At 52.5% G+C, this 21,468-nt stretch overlaps 7 protein-coding genes across 7 annotated transcripts; 5 read left to right on the top strand and 2 right to left on the bottom strand.

The window, feature by feature from the left end:
- UCRPA7_8813 (putative sulfate permease protein) lies at window positions 1-2,703 on the top strand (the record flags this gene model as incomplete). The annotated part of the gene is made up of 4 exons (XM_007921323.1): window positions 1-144; window positions 531-1,077; window positions 1,127-1,989; window positions 2,053-2,703. 4 exons carry the CDS (start codon window positions 1-3, stop codon window positions 2,701-2,703), a joined length of 2,205 nt encoding a protein of 734 aa, XP_007919514.1.
- A 1,008-nt stretch (window positions 2,704-3,711) lies between these two features.
- UCRPA7_8814 (putative ribosomal protein ymr-31 protein) lies at window positions 3,712-4,276 on the bottom strand (the record flags this gene model as incomplete). The annotated part of the gene is made up of 2 exons (XM_007921324.1): window positions 3,712-4,043; window positions 4,189-4,276. 2 exons carry the CDS (start codon window positions 4,274-4,276, stop codon window positions 3,712-3,714), a joined length of 420 nt encoding a protein of 139 aa, XP_007919515.1.
- Window positions 4,277-10,275: 5,999 nt separating this feature from the next.
- On the top strand, window positions 10,276-11,537 carry UCRPA7_8815 (putative diphosphomevalonate decarboxylase protein; the record flags this gene model as incomplete). Its single annotated transcript, XM_007921325.1, has 2 exons — window positions 10,276-10,340; window positions 10,415-11,537. The coding sequence occupies 2 exons, from the start codon at window positions 10,276-10,278 to the stop codon at window positions 11,535-11,537; spliced, it is 1,188 nt and encodes a 395-aa protein (XP_007919516.1).
- Window positions 11,538-12,640: 1,103 nt separating this feature from the next.
- On the top strand, window positions 12,641-14,026 carry UCRPA7_8816 (putative duf647 domain containing protein; the record flags this gene model as incomplete). Its single annotated transcript, XM_007921326.1, has 2 exons — window positions 12,641-12,724; window positions 12,815-14,026. The coding sequence occupies 2 exons, from the start codon at window positions 12,641-12,643 to the stop codon at window positions 14,024-14,026; spliced, it is 1,296 nt and encodes a 431-aa protein (XP_007919517.1).
- A 608-nt stretch (window positions 14,027-14,634) lies between these two features.
- On the bottom strand, window positions 14,635-15,584 carry UCRPA7_8817 (putative cytochrome c1 heme lyase protein; the record flags this gene model as incomplete). Its single annotated transcript, XM_007921327.1, has 2 exons — window positions 14,635-14,926; window positions 15,013-15,584. The coding sequence occupies 2 exons, from the start codon at window positions 15,582-15,584 to the stop codon at window positions 14,635-14,637; spliced, it is 864 nt and encodes a 287-aa protein (XP_007919518.1).
- Window positions 15,585-16,152: 568 nt separating this feature from the next.
- On the top strand, window positions 16,153-17,380 carry UCRPA7_8818 (putative c-x8-c-x5-c-x3-h type zinc finger protein; the record flags this gene model as incomplete). The annotated part of the gene is made up of 2 exons (XM_007921328.1): window positions 16,153-16,437; window positions 16,493-17,380. The coding sequence occupies 2 exons, from the start codon at window positions 16,153-16,155 to the stop codon at window positions 17,378-17,380; spliced, it is 1,173 nt and encodes a 390-aa protein (XP_007919519.1).
- Window positions 17,381-18,366: 986 nt separating this feature from the next.
- Window positions 18,367-20,277, top strand: UCRPA7_8819 (putative negative regulator of dna transposition protein; the record flags this gene model as incomplete). Its single annotated transcript, XM_007921329.1, has 3 exons — window positions 18,367-18,385; window positions 18,934-19,275; window positions 19,334-20,277. The coding sequence occupies 3 exons, from the start codon at window positions 18,367-18,369 to the stop codon at window positions 20,275-20,277; spliced, it is 1,305 nt and encodes a 434-aa protein (XP_007919520.1).
- Window positions 20,278-21,468: the final 1,191 nt, after the last annotated feature.

The following is a 21,468-nucleotide window of genomic DNA, read 5'->3' on the forward strand; positions in this document are numbered from 1 at the left end:
ATGAAGAACAATGCCCCAGTCGAGTTTTTGACGAAACGAATCCTTCACATTGACCCGAACGAGCGGTACAAGCGTCAACCGTCGGACCTCGATGTTCGAGCTCGGCAAGCCACATCAGATGTCTTTTTCGAAGATGAGCCCACGGTAGGAGAATGGCTTCGACAATTCGTTCCTACACGGCATGGGGCCGCAGACTATCTTCATAGTCTCTTCCCCTCCGCTACATGGATCGGCAGGTACAACCTTCATTGGCTGCTCGGGGATGCCATTGCTGGTAAGTTGATTAAGCAGGGAGCCAAATACAGCGTTACTAATTCGTTTGAAGGTCTCACTGTAGGTCTGGTTGTTGTTCCGCAAGCCATGGCATACGCATCGCTCGCCCAGTTGTCTCCCGAATATGGATTGTACACATCATTTACTGGTGCGGTGCTGTACTGGCTGTTCGGGACATCAAAGGATATTGTTATAGGGGCAAGTACCTGTCTATATGCTCTCAGGAGAAGTATATTCGGGACTAACATCTCAAGTAGACAACGGCTGTTGGATCTCTCCTCGTCGGATCGGTAGTGACCTCGGTCCAGGAGCGTCAACCTGGCGTGTACGCAAATGAGGACATAGCAAAGGCGCTCTCAGTGATCGTTGGAGCCATACTACTCTTCATCGGTCTCTTTCGTTTGGGCTGGCTCATTGAGTTCATCCCCTACGTACCGATCTCGGCTTTCGTGACAGCCGCAAGCATCACAATCATGTCCACCCAGCTACCTGTAGCACTTGGTATCAGTGGAGTGAACACAAGGGAGGCGCCTTACAAGGTCATTCTCAACACGCTCGAAGGCTTGCCCAGAACCCAGCTTGATGCAGCCATTGGCCTGACCTCTATCGCATTGCTCTTCTTCATCCGTGATGTCTGTGCGAGGATGGAGATCAGACAACCCACAAAGAAGAGGATGTGGGGCATGATATCATCCCTGAGGTTGACGTTCACCATTCTCCTGTACACATTCATCAGTTATCTTGTCCATCGGAAATCCCCTGAAGGGGAGTCGAAGTTTCATATTGTTGGTCACATTCAGTCAGGTAAGTCCCCTTAATGACCACCTAGCGACAACTTCTCACGAGGAGATAGGGTTCAAGCATGCTGGTGTACCAGTCCTAGATAGCAAGTTAGTGGGTTTGATCCTCCCTGAACTTCCAGCAATTGCTATCATCCTGATCATTGAGCACATTGCCATCGCCAAGTCATTTGGCCGCATCTTCAACTACACCATCAATCCTTCACAGGAGGTTCTTGCCCAGGGAATGGCGAATCTATTTGGCCCCTTTGTTGGAGGATATGTTTGCACCGGATCCTTCGGCGCTTCAGCTGTGCTGTCTAAGGCGGGCGTCCGTACTCCACTGGCTGGGCTTGTAAGTGCCATGGTACTTGTGCTGGCTTTATATGCTCTCACCGCGGTCTTCTACTATATACCCAGAGCCGCCCTTGCTGGACTCATCATTCATGCCACGAGCAACCTCATGACGCCCCCGAAAAATCTTTACAGGTACTGGCAGCTGTCGCCATTTGAGCTCATCATTTGGATCGTCGGCGTGGTACTGGCACTGTTTCTGTCCCTGGAGACGTCAATATACGTAACTATTGGTCTTTCATTTGCCCTGCTGCTTCTTCGCAATGCCAGGAGCAAGGGACGTTTCCTCGGCAGACTCCGAGTCCATCGCCTCGCTCCGGGGACCACCGACAAGATGGTGGAAGACAGTCGGAGTTCTGGCCCAAAGGAGGTTGATATGGCTCGTGATGTGTTCTTGCCATTGGACAGGAAGGACTGCTCCAATCCCAATGTCGGTGTTGAGTCTCCCTACCCAGGGGTCTTCATTTACCGATTCAGTGAGGGCTTCAACTACGTCAACCAAGCCCATCACATTGATCAGATCTTGTCTTTCATTCTCGAGAATACAAGACCGACCAGAGCAGATGATGGGCTCAAGGCGAAGGTACGACATGTCCTACCGAACTGTAGCCAGTTTACTTGGTATGATGGCTAATATAACACCTAGGACCGGCTCTGGAACGATCCAGGCCCAGCATTTAAGCCCGTGTCGAAATTAGAGTCCAGCAAACAGCGGCCGCTCCTACACGCCGTCGTGCTGGACTGCTCGTCGGTCAACAACATGGACATCACCAGCGTCCAGGGGCTGATTGACCTGCGCAACACTCTGGACCGGTACGCGGCCCCGTCGACGGCAGAGTGGCACTTTGCCGGCGTCCTGAACCGGTGGACGCGGCGCGCACTCGCCGTCGCCGGGTTTGGCTTCCCCGCTGCAGACAACCCCGACGCCATCGGCAACTGGTCCCCTGCGTACACCGTTGCCAGCTCGCTTGCTGGGGCGACGGAGGATGATGCGAGGCGTGCGGCTGCGTTCGAGGCACTGCTGAGGGCGAGCGACGAGGAGCGCAGCACCAGCAAAGCGCAGGTGCATGTCGAGGACGTGGACACGGACGACTCCAACTCGGCTGGCGGCGAGACGAAGAAGAACGGGGGAGGGAGAGCTAATGTTGGGGTAGTGGCTCCGGGTCATCGCTTCACTCCTGTGCATGGTGTGGACAGGCCGTTCTTTCATATTGATCTGGTGGAGGCTGTCGACGCGGCGATTCGAGATGCGATGAAGAAGAACGCCAGAGCAGCAGATGAGCCAACTCATAGATAAACTAGACACCCTAAGAAGGATCAATAATACGACCGAGTATTCCACTCGGCCTCAGTCATGATGTTAGAGCCGGCTTCGTTTCATTGGATGTGACTTATAATGTTGGCAGCAAGGTCCGAGACAAGATTACTGTTCGACTCTTGGATTTGATTGCCAAGACCCCCGACAACTTGACGGCTTGATAGCCCAAACGCTGGACTGACACCTAGGAGTGGATGAGATAATAAGCTCTCTTATGATGATGTGACATGTTGAGGGTCTTGTTTAGTATACTAGGTAATGAAAAGGCTGGAATATAACACGAGTATGAGCCTTGCTCTCACCATGTATCATGAAACAGATGTGAGCTCATATTACGGCCAATGGACTTGATGTCGTCTTGGACACGGCGATCGTTTTGGGGGAAGTTGATTTTATATCTCTCTATCGCTTGTGGACTATCTGCAGATTGGAACCCTTCATTCCCGCCTTTCGGCTGGGTGGTTACTCTCCCTCCGGCTACAACACTCTGTTGTAGCTCGGCCATTCCGCACACCTGGGATATATAAGCCACGGCAATTTGTACAAAGGAGAATTTTCACAGGAGGGGAGGGGGGGCTCCCCGGTCCTGTCGATGATGCAGCCCACCCAACAATGCAGGAGTAGTAAGAGGAGAAGATTGACCCAGAATAAGAAGAAGCCGCTTTTTGTGCGCATCATGAAACCCGCCAACCAACCAACCCGACCAGTCGTACACTTCATGACTCTGGTATCGTATCATAACACACGACGTGAGCTTCTCCTGGTGATCGACACAGTTTCTTTTCGTCCGCCCTCTTCACTTCCATTTTCTTCCCCTGCCTGCTCTCCTCAAGCCAATGACCGGCGTACCGGCCCGTGATGGCCTGTGGGTGGCATATCATGAGCTAGGTTTGAGTTGCAATGGATGTAGATGTGAACACATGCGTGCATGCATGCACGCAAGCATACCAACCCCTGACCGACTCTTCAGCCGGCCAGCCAGCTTCTTCAAGCGAACAGAGTAGCGCCGCCGCTCTCGAGGGCCTCGATCTCGGCCTCGGTGATGGTGGTGCGCCTGAAGCGGGCGGGCAGCTCGTTGCGGTCAAAGTAGATGCCCTGCGGGGGCTTGACGGGGCCCAGGTCGGAGCCGGGGGTGCCGCCGATGCCGGCGTCGGCGGGGGACTTGATGGTCTTGCGGAGGGGGCCGAACTGCTGGGCGTGGTCGCGGTAGGAGCTGAAGGAGCTGTGGGAGGAGGCCTGCTCGTGGTGCTTGGCGAAGTTCTCGGGGAGGGAGTGGGTGGGCGAGGCCGGGTGAGGATGGGGAGAGTGGTCGACGGATGCTGGGGTGGGTTGTTAGCTGTTTTGTTCACTAATGTGTCTATAGGTGAATAAAGAATAAAGAATAGTCGTGAGGGCATTGGGAGAGAAAATACAACGAGTATGGGAAGTGTCATGGCACCCGAGGAGGGCGGGCAGCGGACGTACATGGGATGGTGCGCTTGCCGATGAAGCGGATCAGGGGAGTTCGCTCGGCGTGGGCGGCGGCTTGCCGTAGAGTCTTTGTTGCGAACATGGCGATAATGTATGATGGATGTATAGACTATAGACTTGTATAAGGTGTGTCGTCGTATGCGTATGCGAATGGCAGCTTTTGCTGTCTTCTCTGTCTTGTGCTCTGCTCTGCTCTGCTCTGTTCTGTTCTGGAGGTCGCGGAGGTCCGGAAGTGCCCGAGATGCGCGCCGGCAGCGTGTGGAGGGAGGGGGGGAACAGATGAGGCTTTGTAGGTTGTTGTGCTGAGCGAATTGCCGAGTCAATTGCTTTAGGGAAGCTGAAGTCGGTCGTCGCTGAGCGGACGAGGCAGGCGGCGAGGAGATATACGGCGGTGGTGGGTGTTTATTTAGTGAGTTGTCTTGTATTTTGTGGTGGTGAGGGTGAGGGTGGAGGAAGAAAAGGCTAGATGAGATGAGATGTTATGTGTGTTGGTTGGTTGGTGTGTGCGCTGATAAATGCACGCGGGTCGAGGGGTTTTTTTTTTTTTTCTCTCCTCTCTCTTTTCTCTGACCCGAGCTCCTCCTCCTCCTCCTCAGCCTTTTTAGCACGCACTTACACGCCTCCCTAGGTAGCACCCCTTCTGAGCCAACTAACGTTAGTGAAACGGATGGCCTCACTGTTCAAGCTCAGCGAGTAAGCCAGGGTTCTTAGCGCTTTGGGGGCCTGCTACGAAGGACTTTACAGTGCCTAAATCCGCTCAACCCAGTGGCTGCCACATGCAAAACGCCGAGCTCCCACCCACCACCCACCCACACTTAGATAGTACACACACTCTCTCTCCCCTCTAGAGACAGTCGCCGAACGTCCGAGATCCGGAGGCTCCCTGGATACCTACCCTCGCTACCTTAGGTGTGTGTGCGTGTGTGTGTGTGTGCCTAAGCCTATGGTGGGAATTAGTAGCTACATACCATCTTCGGCAATAAGCTGCTGCACAAGCTGGAAGCTAGACTCCCCTGCTGTGGGGGAGGGGAAGGCATTAGGAGGAGCATCAGGAGCATTAGGAGCATTAGGAGGATGCCGGTTGGGCGGATCTGTGGCCTGGGTGCCCGCAGCACGCCGCCAACATCAGGCCATTTCGTCCCTGGAGGAGGAGTCTAACGGTTCCATGTCCCATACCATTTCTCCAACCTCCATGGCGCCTTACTGGAGTCTTGCTGCCTCATTGTTGTGCTGTTCTGTCTTGTTCTGTTCTGTGCCGTACGGCCAGCGCCGACCTACATCTACATCTACATGGATACATACACATATATGGATATCAATGCAAGCATATGCCGTCGTTTACTATACTGGCACCATCCCCATCCCCATCCCCATCCATGGGCCAATGGACGCGTGTTCTGTGTCTACATACACCCGGTCACTTACAGTACTGTACCCCATCTCTATCTGAATCTGATAAGATGAGAACGAACCCCCTGGCCTGGCCCCTGTCCTGTTCTGCCGTGCCTTACTATGCAGTACGCCCTGCGGACTCGGGATGCCGGAAGCAGGCCGGGACTGGGTAGGAGTGTTCACATGTTCACATGTGCCTGGGTAAGGGGGGCACATCCCGAATATAGCAACGGTACAACGGTACGATACAGTACCAGTGCCGTATCCCTCCGCGGCGAGGATGAGCACATGCAATCAGCTGCCGTGGACATGCGTACGCAGTAGCGATCCATTCATCCATAGAGTAGCGTCCCCTTCATCGTCCTAGAGACTCTTTCTTTGAGACAATTTCCAGCATGTGGGTAGGGTAGGATTTCTATAGCCTATAGGTAGGTGTGTACGAGGTGAACTATCAAACTGGCATAGAATATAACGCAAATCTCAGTCTAACTATTCATGTAATTCTTTGGATACACAACAAATTGAGGGCATTACTGACACAGAGAACTCCTCCATACAAGGCCCAAAGTACCTATCTTCTCCAGACTCGACTCCGGCCCAGCTCGCGTCATTTATTACACTATGTATACAGCACTATGCAGTAATTTGCTAGCGTGGGGAAATCTCGTCCGAGACGGTTCGACCATCTGCCCAGACAGACAGTCCAGGCCCGAGTCGGGCTGGCTCAGACTTTACTATGTAGGGCCTTCCAATGGGCTCGGTCGAAATCTGAAAATCTCTACCCGCACCCATGGCATGGCACTCGGACCTGGCCGATCACGGCCGACTTCGCTCGCGCCCTCGGCTCGGCTGCGCTAACAGACCACCACCGCCGCTGTACTTTCATTGTGGAGGAGTGTCCAAGTCTAACGCGTTCTTCACTACAGAGTATGCCACTACAGAGCGATGAGATCTGATTACTCTACTATAAGGTGTAGGTTCAGCATCCGTCAGCGGGAAAATGGAGTTAACGTTATTTCTACTCTACCTAGGTAGAGTCGGGCGTGGTGGGGCTCTACACAGTAAGGCGTGCGCCGGGCCTTCGTTACCAACTCCCCTTAACAATTCGGCAGTGTAGAGAACATTTATTTACCTTGGCTTCTAGCATGGTTGAAGTAATTTCAACTATTCACGTCACCCTCCAGTTCCTGGAAAGAGACCGGGCGGTGACAGCTGAATAAGCAAACCAGATTTAGCAGATAGTTAGGTACATGTACATGTCTTCATTGCCAAAAGGGGAGGTGAAGCGGATGGCGAATCTGTCATGTCCTTTGTGCCCGTAACAGCTCTAAAAAGCCGTGCAGCAGGTGTCTCTTCTCGAGTATGTTGGGTATCTACTACTCCTCATGCACAATGCTCTAGCTCTTCACGTTACTAGTAGTACTAGTACTGGAGGAATGAAAACATTCTGTTTGGGCTGCAGATGAGAACAGTCACGTTCTTGAAAAGCGTAAAGGCGACCAGGACAAGGCTGAGAGATGAGGTATGCCCAACAAAACTGCCTTGGCTGCCTAACCTCTGTGTGACCTCAAATTTCTAAAGCCTCTTGTGCGACAAACTCAACTCCATGCCTCTTCCTCTTCCGACCCTGCTCTTAACTAGAAAGCAGTCTTCTACTTCTTCGCCCTCTCCATGTCTTACCCCGATTATCGCTACAGGCCATTACGCCATCCAGACTCCATTCGATTACTGTCCATTCAACCAAGCAAGCGGCGCACAAGCGCCCTCCGTTGCAACTTGTCGACATTCAGGCTGTCTGACACAGCGTTGAAGTTTGAGGCTCTTTCCTATACGTGGGGCAACCCCAAGAACCGTACTACAATTCGCATCGGTAGCGGTCAGAACAACCGGTTGCAGATAACTAGGAACTGTTTCAATGCTCTTGTAAACATCCGTCACCGCACCAACGAGCGAAGGATTTGGGTCGATGCGATATGTATCAACCAGAACGATCTATCCGAACAGACAGCTCAAGTAAAGGTAATGGCGGATATCTATAGATCAGCTAACAGGGTTCTGGTGTATCTCGGAGAAGCAACACCTGAAAGTCGGCGACTCTTCCAAGAGCTAGCTGAAGCAGAATCTTCGCCTAAAAAGAAGCTTTCACATTTCTCTCTCAAGTTTCCCGATCGTCCTTCGATTTCGGATGGTCTAAAGAAAGATCTCAAAGAAACACTGTCACGGCCATGGTTCCAGAGGATTTGGACATTACAAGAACGTGCATTAAGTAAAGATTGCTTGATTGTATGTGGGCCGGACGTCGCCACCTGGCGCGTCTTCGAAAGCTGCCTATTTGGTTATAACAATCGCCTGGTTCTCCCTAGTGCTCCATATGTCATATACACGAACCGGGATACGTCGATTGAAAGTCCTCATCGAGCACTTTGGTACCTATTATCCGAAACAAGAAATTATCAAGCATCCAATCCAAAGGATTACATTTTCGCTTTATTCGGTTTACTACATCCTACGGCTGACTTAATAGATTTGATTGACTATGACCAACCAGACCAAAACTTATATATCAACCTTTGCCGCTCTTTATTGGATGAAATTGGTCTTGTCTTGTTACTATTTACACGAATCCCGCACAACCTGGAGATGCCGTCATGGTGTCCCAATTTCTCTCAACGGTCACCCTTACCGAGCCTTGAGATATTTGGTTACGTACACCAGGAAATGTGGACCACTCCCAATATATACAACGACGAGGTGGCCTCCAAAGACGAAAGTAATTACTGTGAAAAGGTTCGCGAAAACGAACATGGAGGTGGCAACATTGCGGAATACTACATCACCATCAACAACGACCATTATAACAATGTCCATTTATCTAGTAAGTTTCCATATCCATCACATGAAGCATCACTATAACTATATTTAGAATGGCATCAATCGCAATGCTTTGAAATCGTACATCAAAGCTCTCCTGACATCTACCCTCTCCGGCTTTATGTGGTAGGTCGGTTAGTGTCTCAAATCCAAGAGGTTGGCAGCGCATTTTACTTCAAAAGTGAAAAGAAGATATGCGATCAGTGGAGCTCTCTCTGCGAGTACTGGCATCTATGCAAGGCTATGTCACCAAATGTCGAGTTCCTTGACACTGTTCCTGAAGCCCCATTGTGCCTTCGATCTCAAATACCACCCACAATTATGAAAAGTGAGCAAATTTGAACCTCCTTCATCTAAATGCCAAATTGACCATATCTAGATTTGCTCAAGCTCGATGACATTGATGCCGACCAACTCTTCACTAGTAGAGGAAAGCTATCTAGGCTTGTCAGCGACGACGAGAGTGTAGAGGGATTTAGAATAACATGTGAGGGCCAATCTTTATTTATCACCACGGATGGAATCGTGGGCCTTGCTCCCAAAGAAATACAGAAGGGCGACTTTATTGCCCTTCTTCGAGGAGGCCATTCGATATTTGTTCTACGTCAGTTTCCCTCACATGGATGGAAGATTATCGGTGGAGATGTGTCCGTAGGTAGGGAGCCACAGGTGGAGGTCATATTGAACAAGGCACGGTTCGTGAACCCGGTTAAAATGGCGCTCATATGAGGACAAGTGAAATTACGTCGTCCTTCCTCTATAAAATATAATGCTACGAGGTGTTCCTACTGAACGACAACTTCTTATTTCTTCAATTTATTATACGGCTTCAAATCCTTGAAGTTCGAAGGAAATACAAACCCATCACTGCAACCAAACCGAGGTGCTAAGTTGCCTCTACCAGCTTTCAGACAAGCACGTTTATCAATGTATACAAGGCTAGTCATTTAAATGGCCACTTGCCATTCCTCATGGAAAGGACGGATAATTGTTACTTGCTACTTAATACACCCTGAGGCTCGATGCAACTTCCTGTCTGGTGACGCTGGTGGAGTTGTATCGCAGCCCATCGGCCTAGATAGAGAACCCCCATAAAGCAAGTGGCTCACATGACTCTGATCCTGGTTGGATTGTACCGATCCATGTAAAAGATTGGCAGGTCTCTTTCTTATGGGAAAAAAACCCCGATTCTTAGGGATATGATAGAATCTCACCCCAAGACCAGGAGGAGATGCTGAATATTGCCGATCAAGAAATGACATATTCAAGGTTGCTCGGAGTGATGGTAAGATCGAAGTCAAGCAGTGGAGAGCGTCACAAGTCAAGGCGCCTCACATGCGGATCTTGTATTAGTCTAGCCCTCCTGCTGGGAAGAGCAAGGATAGCCGCGATTCCCAGATAATCTGGCCGCACCAAACTCAGTGAACGTTGATGATTGGAGAGGCACAGGTAGGTCCAAGGAGAGTCTACTATTAGGCCAGGAACAGAAGACCCCTGCGCTAGGCCTAATGTGGCATGCAGCAGGACCTTGAGTAACGATAGGGGACGGCGGGCAGCCCACCAAGATTTGACCCCACCATCCACCTGCAGCCATTGGCGTGTCCATTGGGCTCTTCAGCGGCTAGCATTTTGATATTCTTGACCGCCACCAGCTTTGCTTTGTAGACCACGAGACTTTGAAGCATCTCAGGCACCACCGGTGATATTCACCCCAGCTTCAAAACATAGAGGCCTGCTTGCTGGTCTCAAGGGTCCGGTTGTTCGCAGGTAGCCAATTGCCCCCAGGAGCCTCCCTCTCCCGCATCCCGTAGGGCAACAATGGCCTCCGAGACCAAGGTCTACCGGGCGAGCACCACTGCCCCCGTCAACATTGCCGTGGTCAAGTATGCTCCCAAAGTCCCCCGCCTCCTATTTCTGATCTTCTATCGCCAAATGCTGACTACATTGCTTCGACTAGGTACTGGGGCAAGCGTGATGCCAAGCTCAACCTCCCTACCAACTCCTCGCTCTCCGTGACCCTCTCCCAGGCCGACCTGCGCACACTCACCACCGCCTCCTGCAGCGCATCCTACTCCAGCTCCGAAGGCGACTCGTTGCTCCTTAATGGCGAATCCTCCGACATCTCGGGCGCCAGGACACAGGCCTGCCTGCGTGCGCTGCGTGCCCGCCGTGCCGCTCTCGAGGAGAAGGACTCTTCGCTCCCCAAGCTTTCCACCATGCCCCTGCGCCTCGTCTCCGAGAACAACTTCCCTACCGCCGCCGGCCTGGCAAGCTCAGCCGCAGGCTTTGCCGCCCTCGTCCGTGCCATTGCCGACCTGTACGAGCTGCCAGACACCCCCGCGGAGCTCAGTCTAATCGCCCGCCAAGGCAGCGGCTCGGCGTGCCGAAGCCTGTTTGGCGGTTATGTGGCGTGGCGCATGGGCAGCAAGGAGGACGGGTCAGACTCGCTGGCAGAGCAGGTTGCTACGGCCAGCCAATGGCCGGAGATGCGGGCGCTGATCCTGGTCGCATCGGCCGCGAAGAAGGCGGTGGGCTCGACCTCGGGCATGCAGCAGACGGTGGCCACGTCGGGGCTCTTCAAGCAGCGGGTGGCGGAGATTGTGCCGGCGAACATGGACACGATGGAGAAGGCGATACGGGACAGGGACTTTGCGGCGTTTGCGGAGGTGACGATGCGCGACTCGAACTCGTTCCACGCCTGCTGCGCCGACACGTACCCGCCCATCTTCTACATGAACGACGTGTCGAGGGCTGCAGTGCGCGCCGTCGAGAAGATCAACGAGGCCGCCGGCAAGACCGTGGCGGCGTACACGTTCGACGCGGGCCCGAACTGCGTGGTGTACTACCTGGAGCAAGACGAGGCCGCCGTGGTCGGGACGTTCTACGCATTGGTCGGCAGCTCTGTGGGTGGCTGGAGGGCCAATGCGGCCAGCCTGAAGTCAGACGTGGTGGTGGACGACGCCGCCGCGGGCCAATTGCAGGGTGGAATCAGTAGAGTCATCATGACGGGCGTGGGCGAGGGGCCGTTGAAGACGGACGAGTATCTCGTCACGGAAAGCGGACAACCCGCCCAGCGGTGAAGCAGACAGGTGATCCCATTGATGACGTGCCTATGGAAGATCTTTGTTTCAAAATGCTCGGCAAGAATACCCCGAGGCGATCACTCGAAGTGCTGTATATGGAATAGACATTAGGAGCGTGATGTTAGCCCATCGCTGATCAAGTGCGCGGCCTCCTACCTAGGTAGTCGGGGCGGTTAACAAGACAAATTGCATTTATAGACGCAATCAAAGCTCATGCCACTCGATGGCACCACATAGTGTCAAGTATCGGTGACATTGTTGAATGTCTTGTTCTTGTCATTGCCGTCACATCAGTATCAGTAGTGATATCCGGCAACCTGGAAGCACGCATGCCGTCAATGTTTAATGTTTACCTACAGCACCGATGTTTTTGCGGTTTGGGATGCCACGGGCCACCAGGGCCGCTTATCTTAGCGTCTGGCGGGGGCTTGCCATAGGTGTTCTTTCCCCAGGAACAGCGCCTCCGTTTACCCACCGCGCGGCGCGACGTCACTCGCACCTTGAACACCTGCCTGGTCTAATAAGCTCGACCTCACCACACCTCACCACACTTGGCAAAGGATACGCAACTCAGCCTCCTCCCAAAACGTCGATCCTCCTCCATCTTACCAACGAGACCAGGACAGGACATTATCGACAATCTTTGTGTTGACTACGTGCCCTGCGTGCTTACCTACGAGCTACCTTCCTACATTCTCTAAGCTCTCTTCCCAACCCACGAATTCCGGTCCTCCCTTAATCCACTACAAATGTGAAGCATCAATCTCTCTTCAGGCGCGCCTCCATTATCAATCTGAAGTAACAGCAGACGGACAGCTCGCCTGCCTCTGTGACCTCCCCTGTCTTGGCCAGGATCGAGTCAGAACCGGAACGAAGGAGCGATTTGATATCTGCTGCGCACAAATAAAAACCAGCACCTCTCCAAACATGAGATGATCAAGCTCTCCATCGCCTCCACGCGCCGCATCTCGTCACTCGTTTGCCGTCCGTATTCTGCCGTTATCCTCTGACATACTAGACGATCTACCAATCCTGTTCCGTGTTCGTCAATCGACTTGACTGGTGTATAATATCGCCCTCCTAATGCTACGCATCTCATCATGAGTAAGCTAGCCGACATCGACGAGTCGGGCAATGTGCTCTGCACATACACCAACTCCGAGAAAGAGGAAAGCCTCAAGATTGTGAGTCCCGCGCCTCTCCCGCCATCCATGACTGCTGTGCTGGACTTGATAAATACATGGATTCAAGGGAAAATCTGACAAGCATCACAGGAGAAAACCAAGACACCGCTGGCCAAAGCCATCTTCTACGCCTTCCTCCCCGCCGGCTACCCGCATACCGTCACCGACGACTACCTCGCCTACCAGACCTACGACTCCCTACAAGCATTCTCCTCCTCCATCACCTCCCTCCTCGCTAATCGCGCTGTTCTTGAGGGTCTCGGCGTTGGAAATGCCTCCCAGTCGCCCACTGCGGCCTTGCTTCTCAAGATCATCCAGGATACATTCTCCCGTTTTGCGACAATCTTGTTCGCTCATAGGATGGGTCAGGCCATTGAACCAGAGTGCAAATACTACCGCTTTCTTGCTGATATTTTCAACGATGGCGGTCAGCTACTAGACCTCCTGCTGCCTGCCCTGCCCCTCTTCCCGAAGATCACCGTCATGGTCACTGCCTCCATTCTGCGCTCCCTGTGCGGAGTCGCCGCTAGCGCCAGCAAAGCTACCCTGTCTGCGCACTTCGCAAAGACGGGCAATCTTGCCGAGCTCAATGCCAAGGAGGCTTCCCAGGAAACGATCGTCAGTCTTATGGGGATGCTGGCCGGTACCCTCCTGGTCCGCATAGTCGAGGGCAAGAAGGCCGTCTGGACGTGGATGGTGATTCTGGTCTCCATCCATCTCTTCACCAACTACTGCGGTGTACGGTGTGTTAAGATGCGCACCCTCAACCGTCAGCGTGCCACCATCGTCTTTCGCGAGTGGCTCGAGTCCAATACCATCTTGACTCCCGCAGAGGTGGCTAGGCGCGAAAGCGTTTTGCGCAAAGGCCGCGGCAACATGTCGTCCAAGAGCGGCGAGTACTCGGGGTTCTGCGAGTTCGGAGGATACGGCAACGTGATGTCCTTCAAGCCTTGGGGCTACCACAGATACATCTTCGATACAGAGGACTACTTCATGGGGATCTGGCACTGGGGCCCTACATTCTACATCAAGATTGCGCTCAAGGAGGGCAAGCACTCCGTGAATGACCCGCTAATGGCTTGGTTTGACGCAGTCGCTCACGCCTATCACTTCGACACTGCCCTGAAGGATGGCCTTGGTAGTCACTTCGAGAACGAGTTCCCTGCTGGCTATACCAATCGAGAAACCAAGTCGACAATCATGGAGGCTCTGAAGGCCAAGGGATGGGAGGTGGAAAATGGAGCACTCGAGACCCGCAGCCCTATCAGAGTGCGCAGCGGTGACGGAAAGAAGGGCATGTAGACTCCTTGATTCCCCTCCCTCTTCGAGCTTTCCTTCCTATTTCCTTCTGTCCTTCTTTCCCTTGCTGTGCCTCGTCTCAAATCAGGTACCATGAAGACATCATGAGGATACGAATTATGAGCTTGATGATCATGTTGTTTCTTGTTGATATTGAGTGTGAGAGAACCTCCTAGCTGATTGTGTGCTCCCAGTACCCGCCATAAACGAGAAAGACCATTTCGGCCCATTCCACCAGAGCCATCCCCAAGAGACGAAGCATGATTAGGGCGTGTTTGATTACATCGGCGTTGGTGGTGTTAGGTCCTGCTAGGTCTGCCTATACGAGCGGCGCCCAGTCTCTGTCACGAAATATTGAGGACTGAGACGTCAAGGATCTTGAGATAGATACCTCTTTTTCTTGTGAGATACCATTGAAAGAAATGAACGATTCAACCATCAGCTGCGCCATTCAGCGCCGTCTAATTGTGTGTCCATTGAAATGAATTCCTTGCGCTATGCCAAACCCAAGACCTGCCCGACCAGATCACGGAGTAGTAGAGATCCTAGTATAATATTACAACGATATACACGATGAAGCATTCTGCTTTGTCTCCAGTGCGTATGCATGGCTAGTTGATGCCAAGAGCCCTCGCAGCCCGCATCTTGACGCCTTCCCAGCTGTTCAGCTTCGGCCGGACGTCAAGATAGAAGCTGACCTTTCCCTGGGCCCGTCCTCCGCCAGCCTTGGAACTACCTGCGTAGAAGTCGATGACATATTCGACCTTTGTGCCGCAGCGATCCACAACCCAGTCGTGACGATCGAAAGGCGCTGTGTAGCCGAGGAGTGTATTCAGTCGAGCCTTGGGTGACATATTGCTCGAGAGGCCCGTGAAGGAGTGCAGCCTCGGGCCACCGGGGCAGCTATTCAACAAGACGCATTAGCATATTTAAGGGGGAATTGCGCTCCCAAGACATTGACATTGACTTGGAATCAGCGAAGCACATACCTTCCATCCTTCTCGTAAGGCTTCTCCCACTCCTTGATCTCGGCCCACGCCTTCTCGTTCACGGCATTGTGTATCGGAACCACCGTCCTCATGTCCGCCGCCTCCGCGCCGTGGCCTTTGCGCTTCATGGCGTCGAAGAACATCTTCTCAGAGGGGTAGATCCAGTTCCCGGACTTCTCGTCCGAGCCCGTCTCGACTTCGTGGTTCACCGGACAGGATGACTCGCCGGGCGTGGATGATCGCGGGATCGAAGACACCTCCCGCTGAGTGCCGAGCGGCGATGAGGTTGTCGAGGGCAGGTTCGGGGGTGCGGTGGTGGTGGCGGCAGGGGAGCTGCCGAAGAAGGGGATGCGCCAGCCCCAGGACGGAGTCGAGGCGGCGTCTTTGCCTGACGGCTGTGATGATTGCGCGGTCGGGTAACTGGCATGTGGGTGCGGTTGTGCGTGTGGGTTTGGCGGAAGATCTCCTTGGGCAGCTCGGGCCTGCGCCATCCAGGCCTCACGAGATTTGTGGTCGACGGGACATTGCGCCGCCGCGGCGTCGTCGGCTGCTCCAGCGGCGTGTTCTTTCATTGTGGCGGTAGTTGCTGAGAGAGGAGGCTGATGATGACTCTCTTCGTTGATGCTGAGGAAGGCGAGATCTACAAGATCTTGCTGCATGTTGAGACCATGTTGGGCGACAAAAGGGGAGAATTCAAGATGAGGTCCAATGATGTTGCGTGATGCACGCCAGATATCTATCGAGACTCCAAATCGCGAAATTTCTTAATCGGGCCCCGGGAGCTTATCGACCTTCGCTGCGGGCGGGCTGGGTTCTAAGCCAATCTAACCCGCTAGAGAAATGGTTGCCCACTAAAGCACAGGTGCCTCAGGTGGTTTGGGTCACCTAGATGATTGTTTACTAAGTGCAATTTCAGCTATTTATAACCAGGCCCGCCGCTCGAACCCACCACTGCGCAGAATGATCAGGATTCGGGATGATCTTACTTTTCTCATCTGCGCGGTGAAGTTGTCTTTAGTTTTCAGCGTCAATAAACCCTCACACGACCTTCGACGAAGCCAGCAAGCGTTATAATATTCTCGGCGCCTATAATTCAAAACACATTTAATATCTTATAATAATGATATTTAACTAATCAAGATGAACCGCCACGACGATGATCTCACTGCTAACAACAGCAAGAAGCGCAAGCTCGGCGACGACGACGAGTTGTCGGACATGTACCTCGCGCGACTTGATGCGTTTCGCAAATTCGACCAAGATCGCAATGACATGGTCCAGGAGCTTATCATTAAATATAATAACTTGAAACAGCTCTACGAGCATAAAGAAGCCGAGTACGAGAGTGAACGCGAAACTCGGTTGATGTGGCAGAAGACTGCCAAAGAACATGACTCCGAGCTTCGCCAGCTGAAGCTTGTCACCGTGGGCGGCACCCCTTCTTCTCTTACTGGATTCCCTTACAGCTAACAAGCGGCAGGAGTCCAATTCTTTCGTATATGCTGCCATTGACGGTGATGGTGCCTATTTTAAGGATGACTTCATCGCCCAGGGCCAAGACGGTGGCTCCCAAGCTGCCTATCAACTCCGAGCCGACATCAAGAGCTATCTCCAAAGGCAATATCCTGCTGCCAACGTTGAAGATTGGCGGATCATTGTCCAAGTATTCCTCGGGGCTGACGGCCTCAACAAGAAACTCAGGAACTGCGGTATCATCAGAGATCCTCAGAATAGCGTAACATCCTTTGGCATTGGTTTCGGTCTCTCGCAGCCTCTCTTCTCCTTCGTAGATGTAGGTTATGGCAAGGAGAGAGCAGACCACAAGATCACGGAGATGATGCGGGCGATGATTCGGCTACACCAGTGTAAACACCTGTTCTTTGGTCCCTGCAATGACAACGGCTATCTCAACTTCTTGGAGGAATACAAGCGGGACGATGCCGTCGCGAAGAAGCTGACTCTGATTGAGACGCAAGCAGCACAGCGCGGCTTCACAGCGCTCGGCCTGTCTCGCATCAGCTTCCCGGCTGTTTTCCGTTCTGAACCTCTTCCCGATAGCCAGCCACGACCGGTTGCAAATGGCGCTTACGCCAATCCTGCACCGGCATCACTGCCATTCTCTACTATCACTGCTAATAGTAGAGAACGGCGCGCCACTGTAGCTGAAACGGGGTCGCCTCGAGATGCTTACGCTGCGCCGGCCATGGAGAGGGACCCTGATGAGAAGTATATTTTGCTCAATGCAGATCGCGATCGAGTGGACGAAAGACTGCGACCTGCCGATCCCATGGCAGAAGCTTCGTATAAGGAGAAGACAAGACGGCAGGGGAGAAACTTCTGCAACTTCTACCATCTAAATGGATTGTAAGTTGTCTCCCGCTTTACTCTAACATAAGAAGGGCAACACCTTTGAGTAGTTCCAAGAGAATCAGCTGCTGCTATCTCATTCTCAGCTATGACTCGAAAGGAAAAAAAACCGCTGACAACTATACAGCTGCGTCAACGGCAGTAGATGCAGACACGAGCATGGCGAGCCTCTCGAAGGGGAAGAAAAGCTCTACCAACGACACATGAGCCGTGGCAATCCCTGCAACGCCATGCAGTCATGTCGACGGTTTGATTGTGTCAATGGCCACCATTGTAGGAATATATATGACGGGGGATATTGCCCTGCTGGGGAGCAATGCAAGTTTAAGAATACACACGACATGGATGTGGTAAGCTGTGCGATGATTACCCCTAGCAGAGACCATGCATTGACAACCTAATGCTAGACACCTGCTACGAAGCTTTACGATGACTACAGAGAAGAGGTGCTGGGTCCAAAAGAGCTGCTGAGCGGCCCCAAGGACGTGAAGAGATTATTCTCTTTATAAATATCTTGATACATTTGCTGCAGCATCAATCCGCTGATTGTAACTCTCTGAGGAATCATCTTGTTGTCATACCCAATCCAAGGATCATGAGATTGTATGACCGGGTCTTCACGATCGTGGCAATCGTTCGTCTAGGGTGCTGTGTTGCTGAGTATGGCTGAGTATGGCTGAGCAACAACAGAAGAGAGAATCAAGAGACGGATTGGAAAAGGGTGTTAGACTGTCAGTGCTACAAACCGGTATCTATGTAGTGTAAAGTTGGCCGGCAGGATAGGTTAGAGCGAGAACACTCATACACGTTATGGAAAGTCATAAGCGAATGAGAAATACAAGCGATGATTCCGCAGTCTCTCGTCTCCTTTCTCTTCTGCCGCCTGTCTTCGGTGACTTATGAATGAGTGAACGAATCTCCTCCCTGGCCCATTCAGGTACTGGCACCAAGGCATTCTGCTCAGGTGTAGCGCCAAAGTTGCGTCACATGATCAACCCACTAGTCAGTAAGTTGGAAGTACCTATATTCCCTGCCTTGCCTGCGTTTGCTTGCCTGGCCTTGATTTAAGTACCTGGCTACTTTTTGGATCCCGTCTACCGACATAACAGGTAAAGGCCAGCCCCGTCGTAGGAGGATCGCCTTTCACCAATCCCATCAACGCGTCAAGCAGCTTTGAGTGCCGGTGGACCGTACCGCTACGATACTCTCATACCAACTGTTGCGACTCTCTTCCGATCGATCATCGTGCAAATCACCTCAGCGCAGCCCAGCGCAGCCTTGTTCAACTCAGCTCAGCCTCACCACCGAACACTACATTTGTGAAGCCTCTCGACTGTAGACTGCAGCAAGCAGCTCGCGACCGGCACCTTCACGAGATGGCGGACGCGCCTCCTCTGGATACCCAGAGGTTAGGCCTCGTGTTTCATGCGCGACCCGACTTAGTCGGCCGCATTCAGGAAGCAGCAGGTTCGTATGCTGTCTTGTTCAATCGACATGGGATAACATCAACTTTGCGGCGCTTTGGGCATATACTGACATCTTACGTCCTACTAGATACACCCGCACGGGTCGGCTTGTTCAACGATATCGCTTCCTTCCTCTTCGAGCAACTACCCCATCCAGACGAGCCTGCAGCGAAACGACGGAGAGTCGATAGCGGACCACCAAACGGCGAGCCTTCGCCTCAGCCTGCAAATGGCGCCCCGGGTTATAATCTCATCAAACTCGCTGAGTCTGCTGCCAAGGAGCCTGTCCTGCTCGAGATCAAGGAGATTTCTGTATCCATACCACAACGAAAGAAGTATGACATCTGCTTCACACAATCATATCTGTATGCGAGAACATCTGGGACAACTACGCCTGTTCAGGGCATCGTGTACCCGTGGAAAGATATTGGTACGTTACACATGGACTACGCCCCCGATGATGCAGAGCTAAACAGCCTGACTTGCAGAGTATGCCTTCTATGTTCCCGTCCCTGAGAAAGCTCAGCTCCAATACAACTACGTCTTGTTCCCGCAAGGGACCTGTGTCGCATCGGCGATCAAGAATGCGCCACCCAGCGATATCGAGCCTTTCCTATTCACTGTGCCCTCGTCCGCCCCCAAAGCAAACTCTGTAGGCGGCTCGGCCGCCAGCGCTGCTGCAGCGGTCTCCGACTCCTACTCGTCACTTCTTCATTGGGCGATCACGACCCAGTTACGCACAGCCGGGAACAAACACACGCAGATCATAGCGACAGATCCTCGGATTTTCCACAGCGTCCAGCGACAGGCACATCGACCCAATGAACGTGCTGTGCACGTCAAGGGCTTCAGAGGGAGCAAAGATGGCTACCTCTTCTTCCTTCCCAACGGCATCCTGTGGGGCTTCAAGAAGCCCCTGCTATTCATGCCCATTGATCGCATTCAAGCCGTCAGTTACACCAGCGTGCTGCAACGAACGTTCAATATTGTTGTCGACATCGATGTCAGCGACAAAGCTGGAGAGGAGAAGACGGAAGAGGTGGAGTTCGCCATGCTCGACCAGGAAGACTATGCTGGTATCGATGAATCATGGGTCAAGAGGCACGGGCTACAAGACCGTAGCATGGCGGAGAGGAGGAAGGCGAAGAGGGAGCTGGCAGAGAACGCAAAGGGGGCTAAGAAGGGCGATGCGGCGAATGGAGCAGACGCAAATGGCCATGACGACGATATGACCGAGCTTCAAAAGGCGCAGCTAGAAGCGGAGCAGCAACTTATCGACGAAGAGGATGAGGAGGATGAGGAAGATTACGACCCGGGAAGCGAAGGCGAGAGTGAGGGGGAGGGAGGAAGCAGTGACGAGGACGAAGACGAGGCTGAAGGGTATGACGAGGAAGAAGAGGAGGAGGGATATGCGGAGGATGTCGAGCAGTGAAAATTCTTGTCGTTTTTCTCATGGCACTGTAATATCAGTCGGGCATGGGAGTGGTCAGCTTCAGGAGGCATCGGCAACTAGCCCGATATCATAGCTTGAAGTCCGGATCGATCTATACGGTGGGTTGTCTTGTTGAGGTAAATACCACCATTACAGGCTAGCAAACATCAAAGACAGGGAAATATGTATCACATGATTGCCTGCTGTACGTCGTGGATTTTGAGGATGAGGTCCTCAGATCCGTGACCATAGTTGTTGTACTTGGACGTCGCATTGCGGAGTCTACGAATACTGGACATGCTTTCGACATCATGTAAGATTTATAAACAGGGAGACAAAGCAGAGTGTCTTCAGGGCTGTCCAACCAAGCTTCGGGATGATATGTGTTCTATGTGCCGCTATACGGCTATCTCGAGCCGGCATCCTCTCGGGAACTAAGGTACCTCATGATAATTGTATTATGATCTGGAGGACAGAACCTGGCACACGATACTTGCTAATAACGCCAGTGATTTGAGGTAGTTACTTGGCAAATCCTTCCATTACCTAGTAGCTCACAGGCTAGAAGAACGGCTCTTCGCTTTCAAAGGCTTGCGACCAGTGGCAAGCGGTAGCCAATTGAATTCCATTTCATAAAAGAGAGCAAGAAACTTGAGATGCAGTATCGCAGTTTCGGGCTCGGATATATCGTTTCGAGCCGCGTTCTGTCGTTGCTCGAACCCGGGCATTGCAGGTCGACACGGGCTTTGTCATCGCTTTGGGGCTCAGGGCCTAGGGGTGGTGGGTGCGGCCGATGCGGCCGCATTCCCGGTCTTAAGGCGACGATTCACGTTTGGTGCATAAAGTCAAGTCTACAACTGTGGAAGCCCACGGGTCGCCGTGGGACACTAATGGGCTGGCATACTGCATCATGATTCGCTTCGGGGACGCTTTAGTTTAAGCCATCGCTCGCAAATGGTCCACACAGGTAGATGCCATGTCCCACTCCCTTGATCATGATGCATAATGGATTATGGATCGTGTTTCTGGTTCGACTTCAAGAAGTGTCCTATAAAAGGGCACTTGCCTCAAGGCCATAGTATAGAATAATACTAAACCGTATCACTCGGTCCAGGTTTCTTCAGCCATATTAACGTATCGAAGTCTATATTGATCAGGTTTTCTCCAAGACAGCTTCTCCATCAAAACACA

The sequence above is a fragment of the Phaeoacremonium minimum genome (genome assembly GCF_000392275.1).
Source record: "Phaeoacremonium minimum UCRPA7 unplaced genomic scaffold PA7_03_scaffold_610, whole genome shotgun sequence".
Lineage (NCBI taxonomy): Eukaryota > Fungi > Ascomycota > Sordariomycetes > Togniniales > Togniniaceae > Phaeoacremonium > Phaeoacremonium minimum.